The sequence below is a fragment of the Mandrillus leucophaeus genome, unplaced genomic scaffold, assembly GCF_000951045.1.
Source record: "Mandrillus leucophaeus isolate KB7577 unplaced genomic scaffold, Mleu.le_1.0 Scaffold72, whole genome shotgun sequence".
Lineage (NCBI taxonomy): Eukaryota > Metazoa > Chordata > Mammalia > Primates > Cercopithecidae > Mandrillus > Mandrillus leucophaeus.
The window spans coordinates 4791834-4817926 of NW_012107808.1; the positions used below are offsets into that span (position 1 = coordinate 4791834).

The 26093-nt window shown below is 47.6% G+C and overlaps 1 protein-coding gene across 1 annotated transcript in view; it reads right to left on the minus strand.

Moving 5' to 3' along the window:
* The window catches only part of ASAP2 (ArfGAP with SH3 domain, ankyrin repeat and PH domain 2), a 175623-nt gene extending 157505 nt beyond the window's left edge, over positions 1 to 18118 (minus strand). The window contains exon 1 of the mRNA XM_011965316.1: positions 18014 to 18118. Within this exon, the coding sequence (XP_011820706.1) occupies positions 18014 to 18091 (78 nt within the window). The 5' untranslated portion in view covers positions 18092 to 18118. The remainder of the gene's footprint in view (positions 1 to 18013) is intronic.
* Between the last annotated feature and the right edge of the window lie 7975 nt (positions 18119 to 26093).

Here is a 26093-nt window from a genome sequence, read left to right on the forward strand (position 1 = left end):
TTTTTTTGAGCGTCTTCCTCTGTTCCCCAGGTTGGAGTGCAGTGGTACGATCTCTGCTCACTGCAACCTCTGCCTCCTGGCTTCAAGCAATTCTCCTGCCTCAGCCTCCTGGGTAACTGGGACTACAGACACGCGCAACCACGTCCAGCTAATTTTTGTATTTTTAGTAGAGACGGAGTTTCACTATATTGGCCAGGCTGGTCTCAAACTCCTGATCCACTCACCTCGGCCTCCCAAAGTGCTGGGATTACAGGCATGAGCCACTGTGCCCGGCCAACAATATACTGTAATAAAAGTTATGTGAATGTGGTCTCTTTCTCAAAATGTCTGGTTGTATGCACTACTTTCAGACCTGGGTTGACTTCAGGTAACTGAAACCTTGGAGAGTGAAATGCAGGTAAGGGGGAACTTACTCTGTATCCATATAACAGAACATTATTCAACAATGCAAAGGAGTGGTCTACAGATACATGCTACATTGTAATCACTAGGGCACCAGGTTAACCAAAAGAAATCATACACAAAAGGTTACACACCCTATCATTCCATTCATATGGAATTCTAAAAAAGGCAAAACTGCAGGGACAGAAAGCAGCCCAGAGATGCAGGGAGGCAGGGGTGGGGGAGCCAACCGAAGAGGGGAGTTTTGCATGATGGCACTCTGCTATGTTACAACTGTAGGGGTGCTTACACGGTTTCACAAAACCCACTAAACTGCACACTTAAAGCTGGTGAATTTTAGCCAGGCACGGTGGTTCACGCCTGTAATCCCAGCACTTTGGAAAGCCAAGGCTGGCGGATCACCTGAGGTCAGGAGCTCGAGACCAGTCTGGCCAACATGGTGAATCTCTATCTCTACTAAAAATACAAAAATTAGCCAGATGTGCTGGCGGGCGCCTGTAATCCCAGCTACACAGGAGGAGAATCACTTAAACCCAGGAAGCAGAGGTTGCAGTGAGCCGAGATCGCGCCACTGCACTCCAGCCTGGGTGACAAGAGTGAAACTGTTTTAAAAAAAAAAAAACTGGTGATTTTTATTGTATGCAGAGTAGACCTCAATTCAGCTGATTTTTAAAAACATCAAAAAATGACTTTTGTTTCTTTGTTGCCTTGGGATTGGCTGGGGCTCAGGGATGCACGGGCAGCTTTTGAGGGCTGCAGTAAACAACTAAAAAGTCAGGATGCTTGGGGTAGGACCAGTGATCGGGCCCAAGCACTATCTGCTTGTGTTCCTAATTTTTTTTTTTTCCCTTGAGACGGAGTCTCTCGCTCTGTCGCCCAGGCCGGAGTGCAGTGGCGCAATCTTGGCTCACTGCCATCTCCGCCTCCCGGGTTCACGCCATTCTCAATCTGCCTCAGCCTCCTGAGTAGCTGGGACTACAGGCGCCACCACCACGCCCGGCTAATTTTTTGTATTTTTAGTAGAGACGGGGTTTCACCGTGTTAGCCAGGATGGTCTCCATCTCCTGACCTTGTGATCTGCCCGCCTCGGCCTCCCAAAGTGCTGGGATTACAGGTGTGAGCCACCACGACCTGCCATGTTCCTAAACTCTTTAACTGTCTTCCAAAGGCTTTTTTTTGGGGGGCGGGAATTGGGGGAACAGGGTCTCACTTTGTTGCCCAGGCTGGAGTGCACGGCGTGATCTCGGCTCACTGCAACCTCCACCTCCTGGGTTTAAGCAATTCTCGCGCCTTAGCCTCCTGAGTAGCTGGGCGTGTGCCACCATGCCCAGCTAATTTTCTGTATTTTCAGTAAAGACAGAACTGTTCACCAACCTGGTCTTGAACTCCTGGCCTCAAGTGATCCACCCATCTTGGTTTCTCAAAGTGCTGGGATTATAGGCAAGAGCCACTGCACGCAGCCCCAAAGGCCTTATTTAAAATGACTCTTCCTATAGTCCTTGGTTCATCAATTACTCTCAGTTGTCATCTGCTCTTTGACCTTCAAGGCTCAGTGGCCTCACTCCAACGCAGTCCCAGCAGCTGGTGTGAGGCACGCCTGCCCTCCCTGGCCTCAGTGACCTCTCTCCAAGGCGCATGTCAGCGTCTCACAGTGTGTGTTAACAGCTTTTGTGACACAAAGGCTCTCCTTCCAGCATTTCCCAGAGGGAAGGTTTTATACAGGCTAACACTCTGACATCTACAGGCCAGTACTTCCCAAGTACATCTGATTTGTTTCAAATAACTGATGAACGACATTCAATGAACTACAGATGACAATTAAAAAAAAAAAATGTAAGGAAAGAAAAAAATAAGCAATGTGGGCATAGGCTTCCCATTCCTAAAGCCCCCTGTCAGTGGCCTCAGGCCCATCTCTGCTCCGTCCATCACTGCCAGGAAACTCACATTCAGTCTTCCTTCCTGGCAGCTGTTCCTCGCCCTCAGCCACAATCACCTTCCCCTTGCGTCATTCCTGAAGGCGTTCCATTTGACATGCTGATGTCCTCCAGTCACTCCACTTCCCCATCACAAAGCCGAAGGTCCCCAGGAAAGACCCCACAATTTCAACAAGGTGCGCCCCCCAGCTGTTCCCTTCCCCTCCTCCCAAGGGTCAGTGAGTCCCCAGCTCACCAGCTGGGATGGAGGGAAAAGGAAAGTCAGATGAGGTCATGCATTTTAGTAAAGTGTAAAATGCACATTTACTCATTAAGCACACAAAACCCACTCGATGGACATCAAGGATTAGCTGTTCTGCTTCGAGCTTCTCAATTTCTCCACATGCTCTGCGCCCAGACCCACTGAGCAGCCAGACTCAGCCAGATTCCCCAGGTCTGGGCTCCCATGGGGAGGGCAGGTCCCCCAAGGCTGTTGCACGTCAATATCAAGCAGAGGGAGCCCAGAAGGTGGGAGGGAGTGGGACGAAGTCAAGTGCCAGCCCCACCCAGATAACCTCAGTCCCCTTCTCTGTAAAACGAGTGACCTGAGGGAAAGCCACAGGGCCCACCTCTGCTTGCGGAATAAACTCCCGATGTGACAACGCTCTGGCCGCGTTCCTCCCTTCCAAATCTCCTTCGTGATCTGTTTACCCGTCCCCTACGCTCCACTCCCTCCACTCCGGTCCCCTTGAGCCCTGAAAAACCTGTGGGTTTCCACACCTCAGCGTGTTTTCTCACCTCTAATCTGTCTCCAATTCAAATTCTACAGATCTTCAAGATCCACTCAACTGCCACCTCCTTGGTGAGCCTGCCCACTCTGGGTTCCCATCTTATCTCTACAAGAAATTGCCTTTCACCTCGCCTTGTTTCATAGTTCACTGTTCTAAGTTCCCTGGGAGCAAGCCCTGAGTCTTGTCTATTTCTGTATCTCCACCATGGTGGGCTCAGCACTTTGCTCACAGATGGCCCACAGTGGCTGTGCTGAATCACATCCCTAGGACCCCGCAGGTATAGCTTAATTCCACAAGGCAGATTAACAGGGAGACTGCAGCATCTCAGGGGCTGAGACACCTCTGCTCCACCCTGGCTCTCATTCAGAGCTCCCGAGCTCCCCAGCCTATTCCTGTTCCTCTCTGGGTGCTCACTGCTTTCTGCTTCCAACCTTGACCGACAGTTGATTGTGGCCTCGGCTTCAATGAAAGAGCACCACGCTGCATCTGCAATGTGCCCTGTATCCTTTTCTACCCTCTGTGGAATGGGAAAACGCTTTACACCTCCCAAGGCTTCTTAAGTGATTAAAGATCCGGGGCCCCAATTCCCACCCAAGGGTCCCATGTCTGGCATCCTGCATCCCCACTCCCATCTTTAAAGTCATGCATGGCACCTGGGGCACCATGAGAACTCCAGGAGCCTTAGGGACAACTGTGTAGTTACATGTTGTGTTCTTTCCCCTCTTCCCTGGTGCCTAGGCAGGAAGTCTGTGGTCAAATACCATTTGCTGAACTATTAGCAGTAATAGCCATGTGTGTAACATTCCTTATAGTTTAAGGAGTTTTATCCAACAAATGTTACATGACCACTCTGTGCCAGGCAGCGTGTTAAATGCTAAAAATGATCCTGACAGTTTCTGCCCCCAAGGACATCAGGGGTATTACTTTAGCTTTATGAAACCCTACAAAGCAACTGACGTAGATATTAGTTTCCTCATGTTACAGATGATAAAACTGGAACACAAGTGAGTAAGTATTCCAAGTAAGAAAATGGGAAGAAGGGAAGAGCTGTACACCCAGATTTGACCCCACACCCTGCCGTCCTTCCACATGGCATGTAGCCTTTTGATGGGCAGGAGAGGGTGGCCCAACGTTCCTACACACTTCTCACAAATCATGAGCAGGACCATCCCAAAACAAAAATCTGGAAGCCTAGCAGAGGGTTTTCAGGGTAGCCTCTCTCTGATCACACCCCTCGGTCATGCTCTGCATTGTTCCCACGCAGCCCTGCCCTCCTCTAGGGGTGGCAGTGCATGCAGCTCCCCTGCCAGCCTGGGCACGCCTGCCTGCAGTGCCAGGAGGCCCGTGCCAGCAATCTCAGCCCGGCGCCCAGCCTCACTCAGGCTGTGAACTTTCTGTCCACACGAGAATGTGGGTGCTCCACCCTGCTAAGTCACGGCTATGCAGTCTATGTAATGGGTCAGCCTGGCATTTCCTTCCCAGGAATTATTCACAGGACGTCAGCAATTCTTCCTACAGGGCAATCTTCGCAAGCTCCTAGGGGTTGTCTGGAGCAGGCACAGTGTCATTACAGCCCTTCAAATTACTCTCCATCAGAGCAAAGAACAAGCCCAAGTGAGTGGGTCAAGTTGATCAGAATGAAACCCATTAGATACCACAATCATCAGAGAAGTGAACATATATGGGGAAGGCATTGCCATCCTCTCTAGAGACATGAGGGCAGAATGGGGCAGACAGACAGGCCACGGGCAGGCTGAGCCACAGACCAAGTTCACTCCAAGTTCACTTCACAATCATGGTGGAGTTTGAGGCTGAAGCTCACAGCAGGAAGGACAAGACATGAGACCATTGCTGTCAGACAGAGGAAAGAAACTGGAGCTAAGGAGGCCCCAAGGGGGCCAGCCTGGCTCCACCACAGTCTGGCTGTGTGGTCTCAGCCACATGACAGCCCCTCAGCTCCTACATGCCCGGCCCAGCCACAAAACATGCAATTTGTCCATGAGAATGCTAAAATAAAATCTCCTCTAGACCTAAAATTCTAGGATCCTATGTATTCGAATTGGGGGGAATTTATGCAGATTGGAGGACAGCGTTATTTTACACAAATTACCTCCCTCTGGATTCGGGGAAATTGAGAGCTTCCGTGACAGGTGGACACAGGGCCAGCCTCCTTGCCACCTAACACTGAGCTCACATCAGAGTCAACATCAGGAAGAATTCAGAGATACTAAAAAACTAGGTTCAGGGACAGCGTCCCTGGCCATAAAGAACTGCAATCTAATTGAAATATACAACCTACATGCCAAATGGTGTAAGGAAATTTACCAAGTGGCTGGTAGATAGGAGTGGAAGTTACAAGCAAAGTAAACAGTGGAAGCAGTGAATTCCCACACCCAGCCAGGGCCTGGGTATCTGAGACCTCACCATCAGCGTCTTGCCTATTTCTTCTGACACACCTCTGAGGTTTTACAGAGGAAGAAACCGAGACCCAAAACGCTGACTCTCACTGGGGTCAACTAGCAAGGAGGTGGCAGAATAAACAAGAGGCACACCCTGGAATGCGACTCCAAAGCCCGTGTTCTATCCTCTCTATGTTGGCATTTTCCCCACGCTTGAAAAATGAAGAGCTGCACATACACTAATTATCCAGGAAAAAAAATGACACCGAGATACCAAAGGGTTTTCTAAAAATCACCTTGGCTATAAAACAGATTTTATATTTTCCTTTTTTATTAACAAATATTGAATATAATTTGACCTTAATACTTAGGATTGTTGGGAGCACCAAAGATTCCCACTCGAAACACGGGCCTGCGTGGCCCCCGTGGTTAGTGTGGGATACAGAACTGCTGGCCACCACGCTGATGGCCCTGCTCTGCTGAGTTCGTCTTCTGGGCCACCTGCCATCTCTTGCTGCTGTCAGCCGCCCCCCTTCCATCAACCACCCCTTCTCCACCTAGCGTCTGTCCCAGACTCGAGGACAGCTGAGCTCCGAGGCCTTTTCTGTTGACTTCCAGTTCCTGGATATGTTCCAGATGGCAGAGGTTGCTAAAAGTCTGACCTCTGGATAAGTGGGGCATAATTATGCCTGAGAGCTGGGAGGATATATCATAAAGAGGTTATCAGTGAGGGGGGTGGAGGAGGACAGTGGGAATTAGGGCCAAAAAGTGGCAGTTTCCTGGATCAGCTGAGTTTAGCAGTAGATTTTAAACCTGAGGCACATGAAGTTTAAAGACAGAGACTATCTAAGGATAGGAACTGTCAGCAAGTGCAAAAAATAACAAGAATAGCTTCTGCATTCACTGAACACCTACTCCGCGTCTGGCACCAGTCTAGGCGCTTTCTAAACGCTGTTTCACTTAATGACTGAGTATCATTCCCAAATTTCAGAATGAGGAATCTGAAGACCAAAGACATCTGAGCTAGTGAGCAGCAGAGGTAGGATCTGAACCCTGGAACCCACTGCCCATCCATGGTCCTTCCACTACACATGGCTACCTTAAAAACCCTTCTATAATAACAGACGCAACCAGCAAATCTGCAGAAGCACTCAAATCAAAAAGCTAAATAATGGACCGAAAGCAGCGCGTGAGGTAATAAGGTCCATGAGGGCAACATCCTATTAGGCAGGCAAATTGCTAAACTGATTCACCTTGTGCAAATGAGGACCGGGCACCGTCCGGGACTCCCTGGGCATCTGGGGACTTGGAGTGGTTCCAAGACAGCAGCCTCTGGTGAAGGGCAAGTCAGTCTCCTTAATTGAGGAGCGGAGAGCTCATCCTCATTAGGATTTCCAGCTGCTGCCACCCCAATACCAGATCCATGCAGCTTGTGCCATCAAAACTCACAAGCAGATAGACTGCTGTCAGGAAGAAGACCCTTCTCAATTAAAAATATTACTGGACAGGCTGGCCACAGTGGCTCACACCTATAATCCCAGCACTTTGGAGGCTGAGGCAAGCAGATTGCATGAGCCCAGGAGTTCAAGGTCATCCTGGGCAACACAGACCCCGTCTCTACAAAAACATTAAAAAATCAGCTGGGTTTGGTAGTATATACTGTGGCCCCAGTTACATGGGAGGCTGAAGTAGGAGGACAGCTTGGGCCCAAGAGGTCAAGGCTGCAGTGAGCCAAGTTCATGCCACTGCACTCCAGCCTGATGATGGAGCAAGACTTTGTCTCAAACAAAACAAAAAACCTGGACAATTTCTCCACATGCAGCAGTACACACGCTTGTGTAGAAGCCAGCAGTACCCCAGGAATGAGCCTCTGCCACATCGAGCCACATTGGACTAAATCATCTGGATGTGACAAGATCAAGAGCATTAAGGAAAAAAGAAAAGAAAGTTGTAGTAAAGATGACTAAACTGAAGACCTCTCACAGTTCTCTTTATTCTGAATGCAGGATGAAACTTTATGTACAGGTGAATTATTACAATTTTCACAGGGTTGGGCTGGGCGTGGTGGCTCATGCCTGTAATCCCAGCATGGGAAGCCAAGGCGAGCAGATTGCTTGAGCCCAGGAGTTTAAGACCAGTCTGGGCAATATGGCGATACTCTGTCTCTACAAAAAATTGTTTTAAAAAATTAGCCAGGCATGGTGGCGCACGCCTGTGGCTCCAGCTACTTGGGAGACCAAGGCAGGAAGATCACTGAGCCCAGGAGGTCGAGGCTGCAGTGGGTCATGATCTGCACTCCAGCCTAGGTAACAGAGCAAGACCCTGCCTGTAAAAATTTTTTTAAAAATAAAAATTTCACACTAGTTTACCTGCTCAGTGTAGTAAGTGGTTACTGAGAAGTCAGGTGAAATGAAAAGCGGGCTCCGTCCACCTGTTTTAAATGTCTAAGGAGTATGGGTTTGGAGAAACCATACAGAGAATCCCATCCATTTTTTCACTCAAACATAAAGAGTTGCCTGAAGTCAAGCAGCTGCTCAGGGATAAAGCCAAGGCCCCCCAACAAGGCCTCCTGCTAGCCAACACAGAGCTCCTTCCCCCAACAAGGCCACACGACGCTCCGGTCCTTTCCACAGAACCTTCTGAACTGAGATAGCCATCCCCACCGTATGCTTGTTTTTAAGGTTTTAATTATTATATAATCAAATGTGGGGCTCACTCTTCTTGCATCCAAGCCCCACAACAACAACAACAAACTATTGAGAACAAGTGCTGTCCCAGGCACTGCTCTGGGCACTGGGGATCTGGTGGCGAAGAAAACAAAGCCTCTGTCCCCAAGGAGCATCCATGACACTCTAGTGGAGGCAGACGATGAACTGGCTAATGCATGGCATACAGCGTCAGACTGCAGAGACGGGAGGAAGGAAAGCAAGCAGAATTCTGCAAGCGCCCCCAGGCCCAGATTTCTGTGTGCTCTGTTCACAAATGCAGCACCAGCATCCAATAGGTATTTTCTGACTGAAGAAACAAAGAGAAAGAGTGGTGGTCTTTTAGATGCAGAAGTCAGGAAGATATAAAGTAATATTCGAGAAACACACACCAAAATGACTCAGAAACTAAGTGTAGGTTACAGACGGTAACTGTCATCACTTTGACAAATGACCAACAATAAATCTATGACTAGTCTTTTAGGGTTTGTTTTTATAGAACCCTCCACACCTAGCACAGTGAATGCCCCCAAGTAAGCACAGAGCTGATGAAGTGGCCAGGCAGGCTGGCTCTGTGTCAGGCAGCCTCTGTGGTAATATTATTATTACCACAGTCCTACAAAGTGGGTGTCAAAGTGACTTGATGTCAAAGGTCACACTACCAATAAGAGGTAAAAGTTCACATCCAAACCTAGGCCTGCATGATTCAGGCTTTTACCTTTTATATGACGGGAGGACTTCAAGTAATGCTGGCTAAAAGCAACTGAACTCACACACCATCGCGTCACCCTGTCAAATAAGCAATTCTCTGCAGAAAGGCTAAGTAACTGAGTTTTCTTAGCCTTAAACCATAAAAACCATAAAACCATGATTTTGATGATGCCTCAGAAAGGATCTAGTGAAAAAGGTTTGCCTTCACATCATGTATTCTCATATACTGTAAATAAATCCACATTAAATCCATCTCCTGTTCTTCCTATAAACACTTCTGGGTACCTGGGAAGGTGTTCAGGGAACAGTCCCTAAGTGTCACTGACACTGGGCTGCAATGGTAGTAAGAGCCCAGGTTAGTGATTCTGTCCTTCAACCCAGTAAGTGCCAGGCCACTGAGGCACAGGGGCTGAATGCGAAACGCTTCTCAACTAAGTTTGATATTTAAGTTTGTGTCAAGCTCTTCCTGTGGACATTAACTATGTCGCACGCTCCGTGCTAGGAGCTACGCAGGTGTTCTCATCAAGGGTTCTCTGTTCTGTTCACACCATGAAACTCAAAAACTTCTTTCAGGGTTTTACAGAATCCACTTGGCTTAGATTAACATCCACTTAATCTTCCAAAGACAAGCATTTTAACTTACTCCTAATCTCAATGTACCTTGCTGAGGTACTCTATAGTCTGAACACATTCAAATTCTTTCTGTTGTTGTTTTGAGACAGGGTCTCACTATGTGACCCAGGCTGGAGTGCAGTGGCACAATCTCGGCTCACTGCGACCTCTGCCTCCCAGGTTCAAACGATTATCCCACCTCAGCCTCCCCAATAGCTCAGACCATAGGCGCACGCCACCAAATTTCTGTATTTTTTTTGGTAGAGAAGGGGTTTCACCATGTTGCCCAGACTGGTTTCCCAAAGTGCTAGGATTACAGGCCGCCCACCTCGGCCTCTCAAAGTGCTGGGTTGTGAGCCACCGTGCCCAGCTGATATTCAAATGCTTTTAATGATGAGTTTATGTACATGTCATGTTCCCACTAATTCCCAAAAGAAAGCTTCATATACATACTTCATAAAAACACACACACAGAGCACACTTATTCTGGGGAGGGAACAAAAATTGCTGGCTATTTTTACTACACTATTTCCTAATTACTTGTATCTGTCCCTCACAACTAAACTGTGAGTCCTGGAAGGCCCATATTTAGAATCCTCGGCAACCAGCATAGTAAACAATCAAAGTGCTTACTGAATAAATGAGCAGATGAATGAGTGACTACGTACCAGAATGCCCTGGTTATACATGCATTCTGCCTCAACTTAATCTAGGTAAAAACAAAACAAGCTTCTGTAAGTGGAAACGCTATCTCATTCCCCAATCTTCCTGTAAATACAGTTATATCTAGACCTAGGAAGTATTTTAATACAATTCATCTGCCTGACATACAAAAAGCAGATATTGTAAACAAAGTTGTATTTTAACAGTTACTTCTCTGACTCAGTCACACTTTCCATCTGAGTTCCTAAACAACAGTGATTGTAATCTATGGACAAAAATGTACATTATAAAAAAAATCTTAAAGGCTCGCTAGGGCAAAACATTCCTGTTCTTGGAAAGTGAAGTACACCTCTTTGTTAATCCATATGCTTCTCTCAATAATACTTAAAGCCATCATGCAGGGTAGGCCAAAATAAAGAAAGCACACAACGCTGCTTACGCCTCTTTTTTGGAGCAAAAATTTGTTTGTTGTTACTGGGCCTCAGTTATATCAAAGCAGGAGCTAACGTGCACCAACGTCTCACACACAATGGTCTGAACATACATAATCATCGTGTAATCATCTCACCTGACAATCATCAGACAATCACAGCCTACTTCCCCAGCATCATGCTTCCCCAGAGAGGGCAATTTTCCTCCAGAAAGGAGATGAGAAAAGAAGGAAAACTTGGAGCAGTAAAGGCAACAGAAAAATGGGATAAAATGATGATCAGCTGAAGATTCTCTCCTTGCATCCACCCTGAGGAAGCAAAGGCCTTTGGACTGCATTCCTCTGAAAGGTGATCTGGTGACCAGCTATCAGCCCCAGCAGCTTCAGGACGAAGACTCAGGGAACAGAGCCCACACACTGCCCAACACGAGATGTCAACTCCAAGACAGGCTAAGGGCACAAGTGCCCATCCCGGTCAAGCTAGACACAGCGGCTAAAGTACGGTACTGGGTCTATCACAGTTTGTAGCATCCAATTCCTCTAGGTGTGACCCTACTAGAAAAAAAGGCTTCCAGAAGCAGATCACCAGAGGTTACACTGAAACCTTAGTGCACTTATTCAACAAACATTTACCAAGCACCACCAATGTGCTGGCACAGGGCTAGGTGATGGAAGAGCTCCTGACAGTCTCAGCAAGGAACTGAATCTGCACTTCCCCTGGACCAGGTCAGATCTCTATCTGTAAACCGCCAAAGCATGTGCCCCGAAGATCACGATCCAAAGAACGCCTACCACCACTGTCTGGCCAAAAAAAATGAAAAAGTTTCATTCCAACACAGAGCACAGACCTCCCCTCTCACTTCCAAGATAGCAAACACAACGAACGCCTGTGAGGTACACATTACGCCTTCTCCTCCTTGCTTCATATGAGGAAACTAGTGCTAGAAGAAGCTAACCAACTTGCCCAGAAGTACAGTTACCAAGTAGTAAAACCGGGTTTGAAATTCACATGTGTCTGCCTGATAACAAAGTTCTTAATCTGTCTAACATGCTCCCCTAAACTTACTGGGACCCTAACATGTGCAACCATGAAATCCTCTACCTGAAAGGTCCTGAGTTCTCACTTATTAGAATCAACCTTTGAGGTCCAGATCAAAATGCCATCCCTTTCCTTCTCCTCCCTTTCCTTGAGTTAGTATAGTGTCTGGCACATACTCAGTAAATGTTGGAGGAGTTGCAAATATACATATCCACAACAGGAAAATTATAGTACATATCTTTGGTGAGGCATGAACATTTACTTAGAGCAATTAGTTTTTTTGTTGTTGTTTGAGGCTGGTTTGAGACTCCAGGCTGGAGTGCAGTGGTGCGATCACGGCACCACCATGCCTGGGTAAAAGATGGGGGTTTGCCATGTTTCCCAGGCTGGTCTCGAACTCCTGGGCTCAAGCGATCCTCCTGCTTCTTTGGTCTCCCAGTGTACTGGGATTATCGGCATAAGCCACCACACCCAGCCAGTTTGCTTCTCATGTATGTATGTACATCCCCAACCCTGAGATGGATAATGAACTCATAATTGCACCAGTTTAGCATGCAAAGTGGTAACAGGACAACGACTTCCCGGAAAACCTCTCACCAAAATCCATCAGGAAAACAAAGAATTAATGTTCTACATGCACAACAGTTCAACCAAAATTCTGCAGCATTACTTAATACTGACAAAATATCTTCCAGGACACATGCTAAATTCAGAAAGACCGTATCCTAAAAGATAAATATGTGAGCTCATAAATTCATCTTAGAATGTGTTTTTGGACTCATCCAGATACAGTAGTCCCCTCTTATCCACAGTTTCATTTTCCAGTTTCCACTAACCACAGTCCAAAAATATACCACGGAAAAATCCAGAAATAAACAACTCAAAAGTTTTAAATTGCTTGCTGTTCTGTGTCGAGAGATGAAATCTCACACCTCCTGCCTCCCACACGGGATGTGACTCCTCCCTTTGTCTGGCAGAACCACAAGGTCCATGCTACCTGCCCATGAGTCACCTAGTAGCTGCCTAGGTTACGAGATGATTGTCCCAGTACTGCAGAGCCTGTGTTCAAGTACCCCTTATTTTTTACATAATAATGGTCCCAGGGCACAAGAACCCTTGATGCTGGCAATGCAGATATGCCAAGGAGAAGTCATACAGCACTTCCTTTAAGTAAAAAGATGAAAGTCCTTGACTTAAGGAAAAATTCCTATGCTGAGGTTGCTAAGATCTAAGGTAAAATGGGTCTTCTATTCATGAAATGGTAAAGAAGAAAAAAATAAATTCATGCTAGCTTTGCCTTCGCACCTCAAACTGCAAAAGCTACGGCCGTGGCGCATGGCAAGTGCTTAGTTATGATGAAAAGCATTAACTTGTGGGAGGGGCCAGGCACGGCTCACACCTGAAACCTCAGCACTTTGGGAGGCCAAGGCAGGTGAACTGCTCGAGTCCAGGAGTTTGAGACCAGCCTGGAAACATGGAGAAACCCCATCTCTACAAAAAATTAGCTGGGCATGGTGGTGCATGCCTGTGATCCCAGCTACTGGGGAGGCTGAGGTGGGAGGATCACCTGAGCCCAGGAAATGGAGGCTGTAGTGAGCCGTGATAGTGCCACTGCATTCCAGCCTGGGTGACAGAGTGAGACCCTGTCTCAAATTTTAAAAAAAAAAAAAATTGTGGAAGGAAGACATGACATGAACAGAGACATGCCATGAATGCAGGCAAACTAGTTCAATATTCGCTGGCTGCAGGCATCCACCGAGGCTCTTGGAACATACCCCCAAGGATAATGGGGCTACAGTGTTTAGATAAGTCTGTGAAGATCAACTGTGAAAATCTTGTCTACAATGCTCTAAGAAATTGACTAGCTTTTTCATCCTGACTTAATTTCTTTCCATAAACCACCCCAAAAGTAGTAGGACAGGGAAAAGAATTCAACTTAGAAGACCTCCTTCTTACCAGCTACAAGGCCTTGGGAAAGTCACTTAAACATGGCAAAACCTCATCTCTACAAAAAAATTACCAGGGCATGGTGGCATGCACCTGTAGTCTAAGCTACTCAAGAGGCTGAGGTGGGAGGATCACTTGAGCCCAGAAAGGCCAAGGCCGCAGTGAGCCGTGATCACGCCACTGACCAGCCTGGGCAACAGAGTGAGGACTTGTCTCCAAAAAAAAAAAAAGATGCTGCCATTACTGTGGTTTCAACAACAACAACAACAAAAAACAATGGTTTTGTGCCCCTTAGATGGGTCCAAATGGCCAGCATATAAATGGTGCTCAGTTAACATTAGGGGAAATGGGACTCACTTCTCTTACCTTCCAAGAAGCTGGACCTCAATTTCCTCATTCATAAAATAAAGAAAATGATACCTACACCTATGGGTTATAAGAACTAAGGAGTTCAGGCTACAGAAGAGTTTGTTATTATCTCCCCCCACCCCCTCATCACCACACACATGACTTCATTCTACCCAAAATACAATGAAAGAGTAAAAAGGTCAACAATGATAATTAAACAGATCAGCCCCACAGGAGTGACTATGCAGTCTAGCTGCTGTCAATAACTGAATGTACTATATCCTTATGAAGTGTAGAACAGCTAATCCTCAAATCCCAACATGATGACACCAAATCTGTGCTTACCCCACACATAAGGCTTCCACACCAAAGAGTAGTTGCAGTGTTAAAAATGTAATTCACCACACTAACAAGCTAAAAAAGGGAAACCATATGGTCATCTCAGTCAGTGCGGAAAAAGCATCTGATGAAATTAAACACCCATTCATGATAAAAAACCAGCAAACTAGGAACAGAAGGCAACCCACTAACAGGCAGCTACACAGCCCTTGCTGCTAACGCCACGGGACAGAGAGGGGCTGGGAGGGACAGGCAGGAGGAGGCCGCTCTTCCTCTGCCCCTCCAGGCTGCGGGAGGCCGAGGGAACACAGTACAGCAAGACAAAGTGGGAGCAGGCAAACAAATCGGGAAGGAAGGAGGCAAACAGCGTTCATAGAAGACAAAATCATCTATGTAGAAATGCTAGGCAATCTACAAAAAAAGCCACCAGAACCACCAAGCCAGTCACGTTAGCAAGAGGGAAGCTTTTGGGGTGTTTTAGGTCATAATGGTGGAGATTACACAACTGTACATTTGTTAGATTCATCAAAGTGTACTCTTAGGGTAAATTTCATTGTATGTAAATTATACCACCAAAAAACCTGGTCAAGAAAAGAAACAAACACCTTATTACTCCTGAACTCAGAGGCTATAGCCCTCAGCCTCTCCTCCCCATGCAAACACCACACTGTACTTAAACCAGGTGCTGTGATTTTCCATCTCCAGGGAGACCTGTACACCAGAAAAGACCCTTGAGAAAGACATTTCCAGTAAGACAAGGGATGGAGCAGCCCCCATGAGAAGATGGATGAAACTGATCTGGATTCTGCACAGGCTGGGAAGACAATGCTTTTCCAAGCGGATGTGGCTGTAGCTCAGTAAAGCTGTGGACAATTTGTTTACAAAAGCCTGGAGTATTGTCAAATGCCAAGGGGTTCCCCTAAGTCCAGCTCTCTGGTGTTACAGATGGGGAAACTGAGGCTCCAGAAAGAGGAACTAAGTTGCCCAAGATATAACATAAGAGTGTCTACCAAAGACTAGAGGAGCTGAGGTTTTAAAACCAGAACAAATACAAGCAAGCAGCATACAATCTAAACTGTCACCTGTGTGTATCATCAATAAGCTCACCCGTGTGAAGATCGGTAAGCAGCCTGTCAGGTAACCGTGAGAGTAAGTGCTCACCCTAAATTCAAACCCCAGCAGTCGGAGGCCAGAGCCATGGCTCCTCCCACGCACCGACCACCTCCCACTGTGGAAGAGGGAAACCCCAGTACACACACGTGAGACACGCCAGCCCACAGATCCACACACTGGAGCCACAGGTCAGACGCAGAAGGCCACTCACCTCTAACATCTTGACCCTCAGGGCTCTTCTGAATCGGTACAGAGATCATACTCTCAAAATCATGGGAAGAGACGGGATCATCTCACTGGTTTTCCTCAAGACAACTGCTCTCCAAACCAAAAGAAGAAACCTGGGCACCTACTGTATACAATATACTCCACCAGGTGAGCAAAGACTCAGTCTCCTGGTCACTCAGAATCTAGCCTTCGACCGGAGCAGGCCAGGCACAGTGGCTCACGCCTGTAATCCCAGCACTTTGGGGGGCCAAGGCAGGAGGATCTCTTGAGCCCAGGAGTTTGAGACCAGCCTGGGCAACATAGTGAGACCCCCATCTCTACAAAAAATAAAAATAAAAATAATCAGCCAGGCATGGTGGCATGTACCTGTAGTCCCAGCTACTTGAGAGGCTAAAATGGGAAGATAGCCTAGGAGGTTGAGGCCGCAGTGAGTGGAGATCGTGCCACTGCATTCCAGCCTGGGCAACAGAGCAAGAATCTGTCTTTAAAAAAAAAAAAAAAAAAAAAAAGACCAAAAGACCAAGTGAGTGCTTCCTAAATTTCAGAAAATGGTCAGAATCATCCTAATCTTCTAAAAGTCACAATGTAAATGAGAAATATCCTAATCCAGCCTCAGGAGTTGAGGCCCTGTTAAAACTTTTCCATTTTCATTTTTTGAAAAGCAAAAGTCAGAAAGCAACATTAATCATCAAAACGTGTGGGGTTTTTTTTTTTTTAACTCTCTTTTTAAAAAAAAGCTTCTACTCACTCAAGCCAGAAACCAGTGTTTTCCTGGATTCCCACCCCTTTCCCAGCCCCCACAGCTAAGAGGTCAGAGACCTGTTCCTCTTGCCTATTTCTCCAAGCTGTTCCTGCCTTCCCCTACCCTTGGCCCTGGCCTCAACTTGGACCTCATCCTGCCTTCCCGCCTGGTGCACCTCCCCGTCTCCTACCCCAGCCGTGCCTGGTACCCACACTAGCCTTGGGGGGGATCTTTCTGACACTCAGATCTTGCCCTATCCTTGTCCCATTCAGTCAAAAAAGAAACCTGAAGTAGACAACATACAGCACCTTTTCTCCAACACAGAAAAGGAGAGAAAAAAAAAAAAAAAACGCAAGAAAAAAAAATTAACTGTGCTGACAAATAATTATAGTTCCAAATTTAAAGGCAGGATCTTTAAAAAACAAAAAAGTAAAATGCACTGTCTGTCTCTCTCATACGCGCACACACACAACCACCTACACATACATACATACAATAACAGGGAGTAATAGTTGCTTTTAATTTTTTAAATTTTATCAAGTTTTAATTTCCCTTTGTCTCTCCAGTAAAAAATCCTCCTTTAGACATTAAGAATGTTTATACAGACAATTATAAAACTAAATTAAGTTCAAGCTCTTTACATCAGTACTAAGACAATTTTAATTTTATTAATCTTCATAAAACATATCAAAATATACCCCCTAAAAAGTTCATCTGGCATTCTGCACAACACAGGTTAAAAAACAGAAAAACATAATACAGGCAAGGATGAGAACATCTCAGGAGTACAAGAGGATCAGCATTTCAATCTAACTCTTTGAAGATGTCAATGGACTTAATATATCCAAGTGGCCCAAAATCATGATCTTTACTTCATGGCACTTGATTACCTACAAGCCTCTGCTTATGAAACGTCCAGGTCAACTTCATCCTGCACAAATTACAGAGAGACTCAGGCCCACCAAGAGCAGGAAACAGGGGCCCCAAAGTAAACCAGATGCCAAGGACATCCCTTTGTCCCTCCCTGACCCGCCCTCCAAGCTCACCATCACCTGAAGCCTTCTGACCCAGGGTTTCTCAATCTCGGGCCCAGACACACTTGGGGCAAGGTATTTCTTTGTGATGGGTGCAGTCCTGGGCACTGTGGGATGTGTAGTAGCATCCTGGCCTCCACCCACTAGATGCCACCAGCACCCCAGTCCCCAGTCCTGGCAGACCAAACATGACTCCAGACCTTGCCAGAAGTCCGCTGGGAGGCAAAACTGCCAGGCGGAGCGGCTCTATTTGCCTAAGCCCACTGCCCTTGCCATTCACGGAAAGGCACTGCCAGCTGCATCCACCAATCAAGTTCTCCGGGTTCTACCCTCAGGGTTCACACGTCTAAAACACAGCAGCCCGATGGCTTCTTACATGTTCCCATCACAGCTGCCAGGCCATGTGGCTCACTCTGCCCTACCCAGCCCAACACCTCGGCTGTCAGCCACTCCTGACCCTGAGACCAGTCTAAACTCCCCCGCCTCCCCTACGCTGCCGCAGCAGCTCACGTGCCCCAGCTCCAGTTCTCCCTCCTCCATTTCTCTTTACTTCACTCCCTTCACTCCCTAATGTACTGGGCTTTCCAATCAACCCACCAAGGAGCCTCGGGCCATACAAGACAGAACTGCTGCAGGATGATTTACACATCCGGCCTCTGCTGGAATGAGCAACATCCGAACTCCATGAGTGAAATAACAGCAAGCCATGGGGAAAATCAGAGCCCTGGAAAGGGAAGGGCCAGGGTGCCATCCACCAGGGCTGGTCCCTGAGAGGCAAGGCTGCCTTGGCTACCTCTTAAAAAGAAAACAACTCTGCCCAGGGGCAGCTGGCACAAGCTCTATCCCTGCCACACTGGTGCACAGAACGACTGGCCATCTGTGTGGTCCAAAAGGTCATCTAACTCATCAGGTTCAAAACTACAGGCCCCATCTAACTTGATTAATTCTACCATTAGTCACTCTGTGGCCACACACAGATCCCCGCCTACAACAGGACAGGAAAAACTCCAGTTGGCATATGTCGGGTGGGGACAGTAAAACACGGCACTCGGAGAAATTCAGCTTGTCTGGAGACACAGGTGAGAGGCAGAGCAAGCAGACGGCTGGGCCGTCCACTCCCTGCACCAGTCATCATTAGGAGTCAACTCCATGCCATTCTCAAATTCCTCTCTTATCACTTCCCCAAACAGGATGTGTTCAATTGGTGAGTCATGAAAAACGGGGTATTTCTAGAAATCCACTGGAAGGAAGGTGTGGGAGAACATTTCTAAAGAGAGAGAACAAAAAGACAATATGCAAAGTCACTGAGGCATTCACAAGGCCGGAAGTGGGCTCCGGGCTGGGCCCCTGTGCATCGGCCCCAGAGTGGCTGACCAGACTTTATTCTACCTCCTCGCAGCTCAATTCAACAGTCCAACCAACTGAACCCCGAGTAAATCCATCTTCCTGCACCTTGGCTCTACCTACTCATTTTAACTGATTAGAAACAGCCCAGCTTCTGGATCCACACAATGGGGATAGTGCCCACTTCCCAGGTGGCTGCCAAGTCCCAGATGTCCCATCTGTCCCCTCCCCAGTCTTTCACGACAGTGTCCCAGCTGCCCCAGCAGGAAGTGATCTCTCCCTGCTTCTGAGCTGCTCCTCACTATTATCAAGGTCCCTAGAAGGCCACACACCGTCATTACCTTGTTCTGGTGCAATCTGTGTGCATTCTCCTCTCCTCCACTAGCCCGAGCCCCAGCCATAAGACAGGCTCTGGCTAAATGTTCTCCCCCGGTTTTCTCACTGAATTCTCACACCAGCCCTGTCTCTAGGCAGTCTGATTACTGCTGCCTCCCATTTTAGTTTAGGAAGCTCAAGCTTAAGAAGCTGAGAGGCAGCACAAATAGCGTCCAGAAGAAAAACGAACTCGAGCCAGAGTGCCCGGGCTTTGTGACTTCTCTGTTCAGTGACCCAGGGAATGTTACTTCACCTCTGTGAACCACTCCCTCTTTTTTTTTTTTTTTTTTTTAAAACAAAGTCTCACTCTGTTGCCCAGGCTGGAGTGCAGTGGTGCGATCTCGACTTACTGCAACCTCTGCCTCCCAGGTTCAAGCAATTCTCGTGCCTCAGCCTCCCGAGTAGCTGGGATTACAGGCGCATGCGGGCTAATTTTTGTATTTTTTGTAGAGATGGGGTTTCACCATGTTGGCCAGGCTGGTCTCAAACTCCTGACCTCAGGTGATCCACCCACCCCAGCCTCCCAAAGAGCTGGGATTACAGGTGTGAGCCAACATGCCTGGCCCACCCCCCTCTTCTTTAAATACGGGGATGATGACAGTACCTAGCCACAGGGTTGTTGTAAGGATTAAATCCATTTAACATGTGTTAAGCACTTACTGCCTGGCACACAGTAAGTGCAATGTAAGTGTTTGTTAAACATAAATGAGTAAATGAGCATATTTGCCCATGGCCACACAGGTATCAATTAGCAAAACCAATATCTGAGTCCAGGTCCAGCTGGCTTCCAAGCAGACGCTGTAATCACTACACAGGCTAAGATATAACATGAGCTTCTGAAGCGAATGAACCATTTCTTATCCATCTCTGCATTTCCTGCAAAGAGTACTGGTCCCAGGCCACCATACACCTTTTATAAGTGTTACTTAAAAAGTAAAATCTGAAGAATTTACAAAAAGCTTTCTCTGAAAAGAGATTATAAAACACTAAAGAACTACCAGAGCCCATAAAGGAAAAAAAGCCCAAAAAGCATAAAAGCCTCTCATCAAGGTAACAGTCTCATCTAGACCTTCCATTCTGAGGATGTTTATTCTGGAGACCTCAACATACTATGGCTTCTCAATTCCTTCACTATCTGATAAGACTCTTCAAAGTCCCGGCATAATACCAGCCTTCATTGTAATTGTCACCCAGACATCGATCATTATCACCAAAGCAACCACCAGGGTTAACCTCCCAGCCTCCTGGACAGTAATTAGATGACTCAAACTGTTTCAAAGCCGTATCTCTGGATCTCTCTACCACAAAACTACTTTGGTCCCACTGAGCAAAAGAAACACAGAGCACAGACCGGCAGCATTCTCCATTCCTAAGAGGCAGCAATTTGGAAACAATAAAGGAAATCCTTGGATTCCTGCTGGCAATAGATACAGAACTAAACTGCAGCTAACCTGGAATTCCTTCCTCCAGAAGGCCAGGGCAGCGCCTCGGTACAAGGGCACAAACATATATTTGTACTTTTTTAAGGATCTGCACTCACTAATTCAACTTTCAAACCATTACCCTCTAAGAATCAAGTCCCCATGGCCAGAGAAACAAGCTTTCTATGAACCAATGACACCAGAGCTCTGGGAACAGTGTGTCTCACTCCCTGTAATCTAAGCTGCAGTTGCTTGTCAGTTTTATTCATTCAACAAACACATATTAAACATATATGATGTGTCCAGCGCAATTCTGGGTGCTGAGGATGCATCACTAAATAAGAGTCAAAAATCCCTGCCCCCAGGAAGCTTATGATCTAATGGGGAAAAGGGGAGATAGAAAACAAATTAAAAATTTGACAAGTTATGTGCTAAGTGAGGTGGTTAAACAAATCAGACAAGTTCTCTGCACTCCCAAGATCATAGCTTGTCAAAGAGAGACAGTAAATAACAGATACAGACAGTATAATGTGGACAGTCAGCCACGAAAGGGGTATGCGGGCACAAAGCCCTCTAATGTGGCCTCCAAGGAAGGGGCGCTGGACTGAACTTCACAGAATAGGCAGGGAAAGAGGAAGAGCAGGGCAACTCCACAAACAGAGGGACCCCCTGTGTAAAAGGATCGGGCGCAGAGCAGTGAGGCACGTTGGCACAGAGGACAGGCGTGGGTGGGATGTAAGATGGGGTGGGAGGGAGGAAGGGGCCAGATCAACAAGGGAGAAGGACCCAGAGTCTGATTACTTTCCAAAAGGTCAGGGAAGCCACCGATGTGTCTTCAGCTCAAAAGTTAAAGAGCAAATCTTTAAGACGATCACCATGACCTCAGTGGGAGCAGAGGCTGTTGAATGCTCTGGTCGACAAATGACAGAGGCATCCACTGCAGCCGGAGGAATGGAGAGAAGGGGCCAGATCAAGAGAGATGGAAGCAGGAGTTTCACTCACAGGATAAGATGGGCAACTGGAGCAAGCCAGGCAGACTCACAGTTGCCACTTCCCAAAGGGTCCACTGGGTCAAGTGGGGGGGAGGGGCACAGCCCAGCTCTCATTCCTCACCTGCTGCAGGGAAGGGCCAGGCTGTCAGGTGACGGAGCTAAAACCTCAAGGGTGGCATGGGAGATGGCACAGAGAGGAGAGTCTGCAAAGGAAGGCATGGCACAAGGGCTCCAACTAGCAGAAGGAGCATGGGAACACAGCATGCAGATGCCAGGCACACCCAAGAGCCAGGCAGACAGGCAGGCCCACTGCTGTGGGGGAGTCTATGAGCAAGAACAGGGCCCTCTGACAGGAGGAGGAACAGGCAGGAGCAGGCCGGGGTGTGGCGGCACCCAGGCATCTCAATGGGCACGCACACACAACAGAGCTGGCGGCCGGGAGGTGGCAGCTATGTGGCATGACCAGCGACCGCTCACTGGCATCTCAGCGCATGGGTAGCAGGTACCGAGCCATGATGCAAACCCAAGTCTGTCAAAGCCCAGGCTGTTGCCACCATACCAGATGCTAAAACTGGGGCTTAAAGTCAGATGTGACCTAACTTAAGCCCTAGAGCAAGTCCCTCCTGGCTGAGGTCAGAGGAGAGCTTGGCTGGGGAGAGGAAGAGGGCAGAGCCTGAAAACCCGGTGAGGAGTCAAGGACACTGTCACCTGCTCCCTGGACGTGACAAGGTCCTGGCTACAGGAGGGAGTGAAGGGAAAGGATTCACCCCAGCAAACCCTTCCAGCAGAGAGAAACACCCAGCCACTGCCTTTCCCCCATCCATCCTGCTGGCAGGAAGCACAAAGTCCTCTTGCCCAGGCTGGCATAAGAAGAAAAAGGAAGGAAGTGGCCTGGGGAAAGTGACCGACATAGAACCGCAAAGCAGCCGAGCCTGAGCAGCATCTGCCCTCCAGAAACAGGCAGGGGTTTGTGTTGCCAGGAAGCAAGAAGCTGGACTGTGCCCTACCATGGAACCAGCCCAGGGCCTCCCTCACACACCTCCCAGGTCACACAGGACCCCCTGGCCCACGCTCCTGTGCAGGCAGACCCCAACTCTGGGTTTTATTGCTATTAAAGACATTGCCGCTCCCCACACCACTGTTCTAATCAAAACCCTTATAAATCTGGTCTGCTTAAAAGGGCTTCTCCAGCGATTAGAAAATGCAGGCGTTTTCCTAACAACCTTCCTTCAAAAGGTGAAAAAACGTCCTTGCCTTCCACATATCTGCTCTTACTCCCAGTTGTGATGGAAAACATGGACCGTCCTCCTCGCCAAGCAGCTCAGGGGATGCGCGCACCTCATCCAGCACCTCAGTTCTGGGGGAACCCAGGTCTGCACACAGACACTGCTCCTTCCCTCCCACACCCCTCCTGCAGGAGGCTGAGTCTGTCCAGGGAAAGCAGCCTGCAGACCAGCTGTGGGGCTACCCACTGGGGAATCAGTCTCAGCACAGTTCTCTCCTGCAGGTTCCAGGCCCTGGGCTCAGGCTGTGGCTTCCAGAAACTTCGGCTTGGGATACTCGCCTGCCAGAGTCAGGGCTGCACTGCTCAGTCTTGTAACCCAGGCTCGCAGTGGTGGCAGGCCCACGCAGCCCCTCTGGGTCCCCATCACTGGTCCTCTGGGTCCCTGGTCAGACCCTGAGCGAACAAGCACTGTTCACTCCTGAAGGTTATGACTGACTTGGTGTTGCCAATAGCAACTGCCTCTGTATCCTGACACATTTATCACACCATATGGTAATCAGCTGTTTACATATCTGTTTATTCTGAAACTGTGAGTGCCTAGAAATCCAGGACTCCCTCTTTACTCACATCAGCGAATGCCCCATAAAAGTCTGGGGCCTTTAATGCAGAATGTAAAAGAAGCAAACATCATCATCTCTTCCTGCAGAAATCATGAAGCTGTCCTCAACCCGCAGCTTCTTTACCTCTTGAGCAAGGCTAGGACCTTCCTTGCTCCATACATAAACACACATCTCTACCCCAGCCCACTGACAACCACCAGGGCTGCAGAAATCAGCAATCACTCCAGGCCCACAAATGACCCCAACACCTCAGCCCACCCACAGTTTACGGAGGACAGGAGGGGCACACACCTCCAGGGCCAGGCACTTCCTTCGTGTTCTCCAGACAGCCTGTCTCCCCTTCTTAGGCTCAGGCACTTTGTCCCCCTGCAGAATGCTCTCTCCAGTCTCCCTTCGCTGTCAACTACTCCATCACTTACTCAACCAATTCCCTCTAGTGCTCTGTGTGCCCTGCCCGGTGCCTAACGCAGGCAATTCTGGCTGCCTAACGCCTGCATGTCCTTCCAGGCTCCACTGAGATTCAGGCTCCCACAGAAAAGCAGCCAGCTCAATACTGGCCACATCTGCCCCGCTCCTCTCTAGACAAACACTAGGCCTCTCCTGCCGGGCCAGCAGTGCCCAAGGGGGATGGCCATTTCTCCTGTCTCCTTTGTCACTGCCCCTGGTGCCCAGCTCAGCGAGAGGCTGGATGCACACTACTCAGGTTGGTTCATCAACAGACAGGGGAAACCCCTCAGTCCAGGCTCAAGTGAGGTCAAAGGGTGAAGACAACAGAGGTGGGGCTGAGGTTCACTGCAGTGGGCACCACTGAGCAAAGTCCATCCCCAGGGCAACTGCAAAGTCCACCATGGAAGCAGCACCAGCCACCTGCCCCTGCCACCGGCTCTGCAGGTATGCCCTACTGTCTTTAGACCTGTTGGGTTTCTTTGTTCCTGAAGTGAAGCGTGAAGATGTGCGGGGGGCCCACATCTGTACAGATGTTTAGTACATCTGTACTAAAACTCCGCTTCTCTGCTGAATCCTGTCTCTATCCTGATTGTCCACTTTCCGCCCTCAGCCCTCAACTGCCAGGCCCCTACGCGGTAACAAGGCAGGCACGGCCTTCGGAATGGAGCCCGGCAGCACTCCCTCCTAAGATGCCGGATCTTCCACCTCTGTGGAGTCGGCCCGTGAGGGGTGCTTGAAGCTGCTGGAAATGTTACAGAAATTTGGCAGGAAATAGGACTATCAACACACTTCACTATTGTGATGACAAAACTAAAATTTCAGTTATATAGCATTATTTAGGAAGAGTGCCGTTCATAATTTCTTGGCCAACTGAGCAGCATACATTTACATATATTAGGTATCACCAGAAATAATTTGCATTTGGGTGTGCCAGTTCACATACACATTCTGCTGTCCCTTGAGAGTCTGAGAAATTCAATGCTCCAGAGGCACCGGTTTCTTGCCTCTGTGACGGCCAGATGGAAAGAGACCATTCATTTGTACATCATACATGAACTCTGCTCAGGAAGAAGGGGGGCGCTCACTCTGCCAAGCATAACAAAAATACATCAACTATCAGCTCCCAAATGGGTTTCCTCCTCCTGTGGCCATCCAGTCACTCTTCCCCAAAGAAAGAGACCAAAGACCAAATATCAAAACATAGCAACCAAAAGGAATGAGAAGAAACGGAGAATGTGATTATAGACTCAAAGACTGGAAACCACTTAGCCATCATCTCAAATCTTTCTCTTCTCAAGGATAACACCAAGTGAGTGGGCAGGATGTGAAAAAAAGAAATATGCATTGTAACTGGAATACTCACCATGACAGATGACATAAGTATATTTTTAACACTGAAGGAAGATATGATTCTCTCAAAAGGATGATTCATTCCAATGATAAATAATTCAAGATTATGACTTCTCCAAGGTTATATGGCCAAAGAGTATGTCCTTATCAACCATATACCATGAATTATGTCTCAAACTAAAATTCTTGAATTCTTAAAACCTCATATTAAAAGATTCACCCCATTCCATTTAAATTATAAATATAGATACACTCATAATGTTATCTAGACTATTCTCTCCAATCTGGCTATTATCTGGTTATTATGAATAAGTAGTACCTTTTGCTGGAACAGCTAATACCACTAGTATTAATGGCAACCAGTACTATTAACTCTCTTCTGATGTAACATGCAAATATTTCTAAGTTATCTATCTTCACTAGTCATTTCCAAAGACAGTAACATGCAACAAACAATGCATATACAAACCTTGAAATCCCTTTTCAAATAAAGAGGCTGGTCAAAAAAGTTTCTAAGCATATAGAATCTGTGTATATGCACATGTACTCACAAATACCTTACCCACATATTTTTTTAACTCAGTAAAATGGTTACTGAGCACCTCCCAAATACTCAGCTGGTTCTGGGTTACAGAAAGATCATTCATTGAACAAGAGCTGTAAGATCCTGGTTAAAGTCTCAGGGCTACCACTTACCAATTATCTTATTTTACAGAGCCATTAAACCTCTGTGATGCTGTTTCTCAGCTGTAAAATGTGCATGAGCCCTGTCCCACCCAAACGGTGCTTGAAAATAGCCTTATTTTGGCCGGGCGCGGTGGCTCAAGCCTGTAATCCCTGCACTTTGGGAGGCCGAGACGGGCAGATCACGAGGTCAGGAAATCGAGACCATCCTGGCTAACA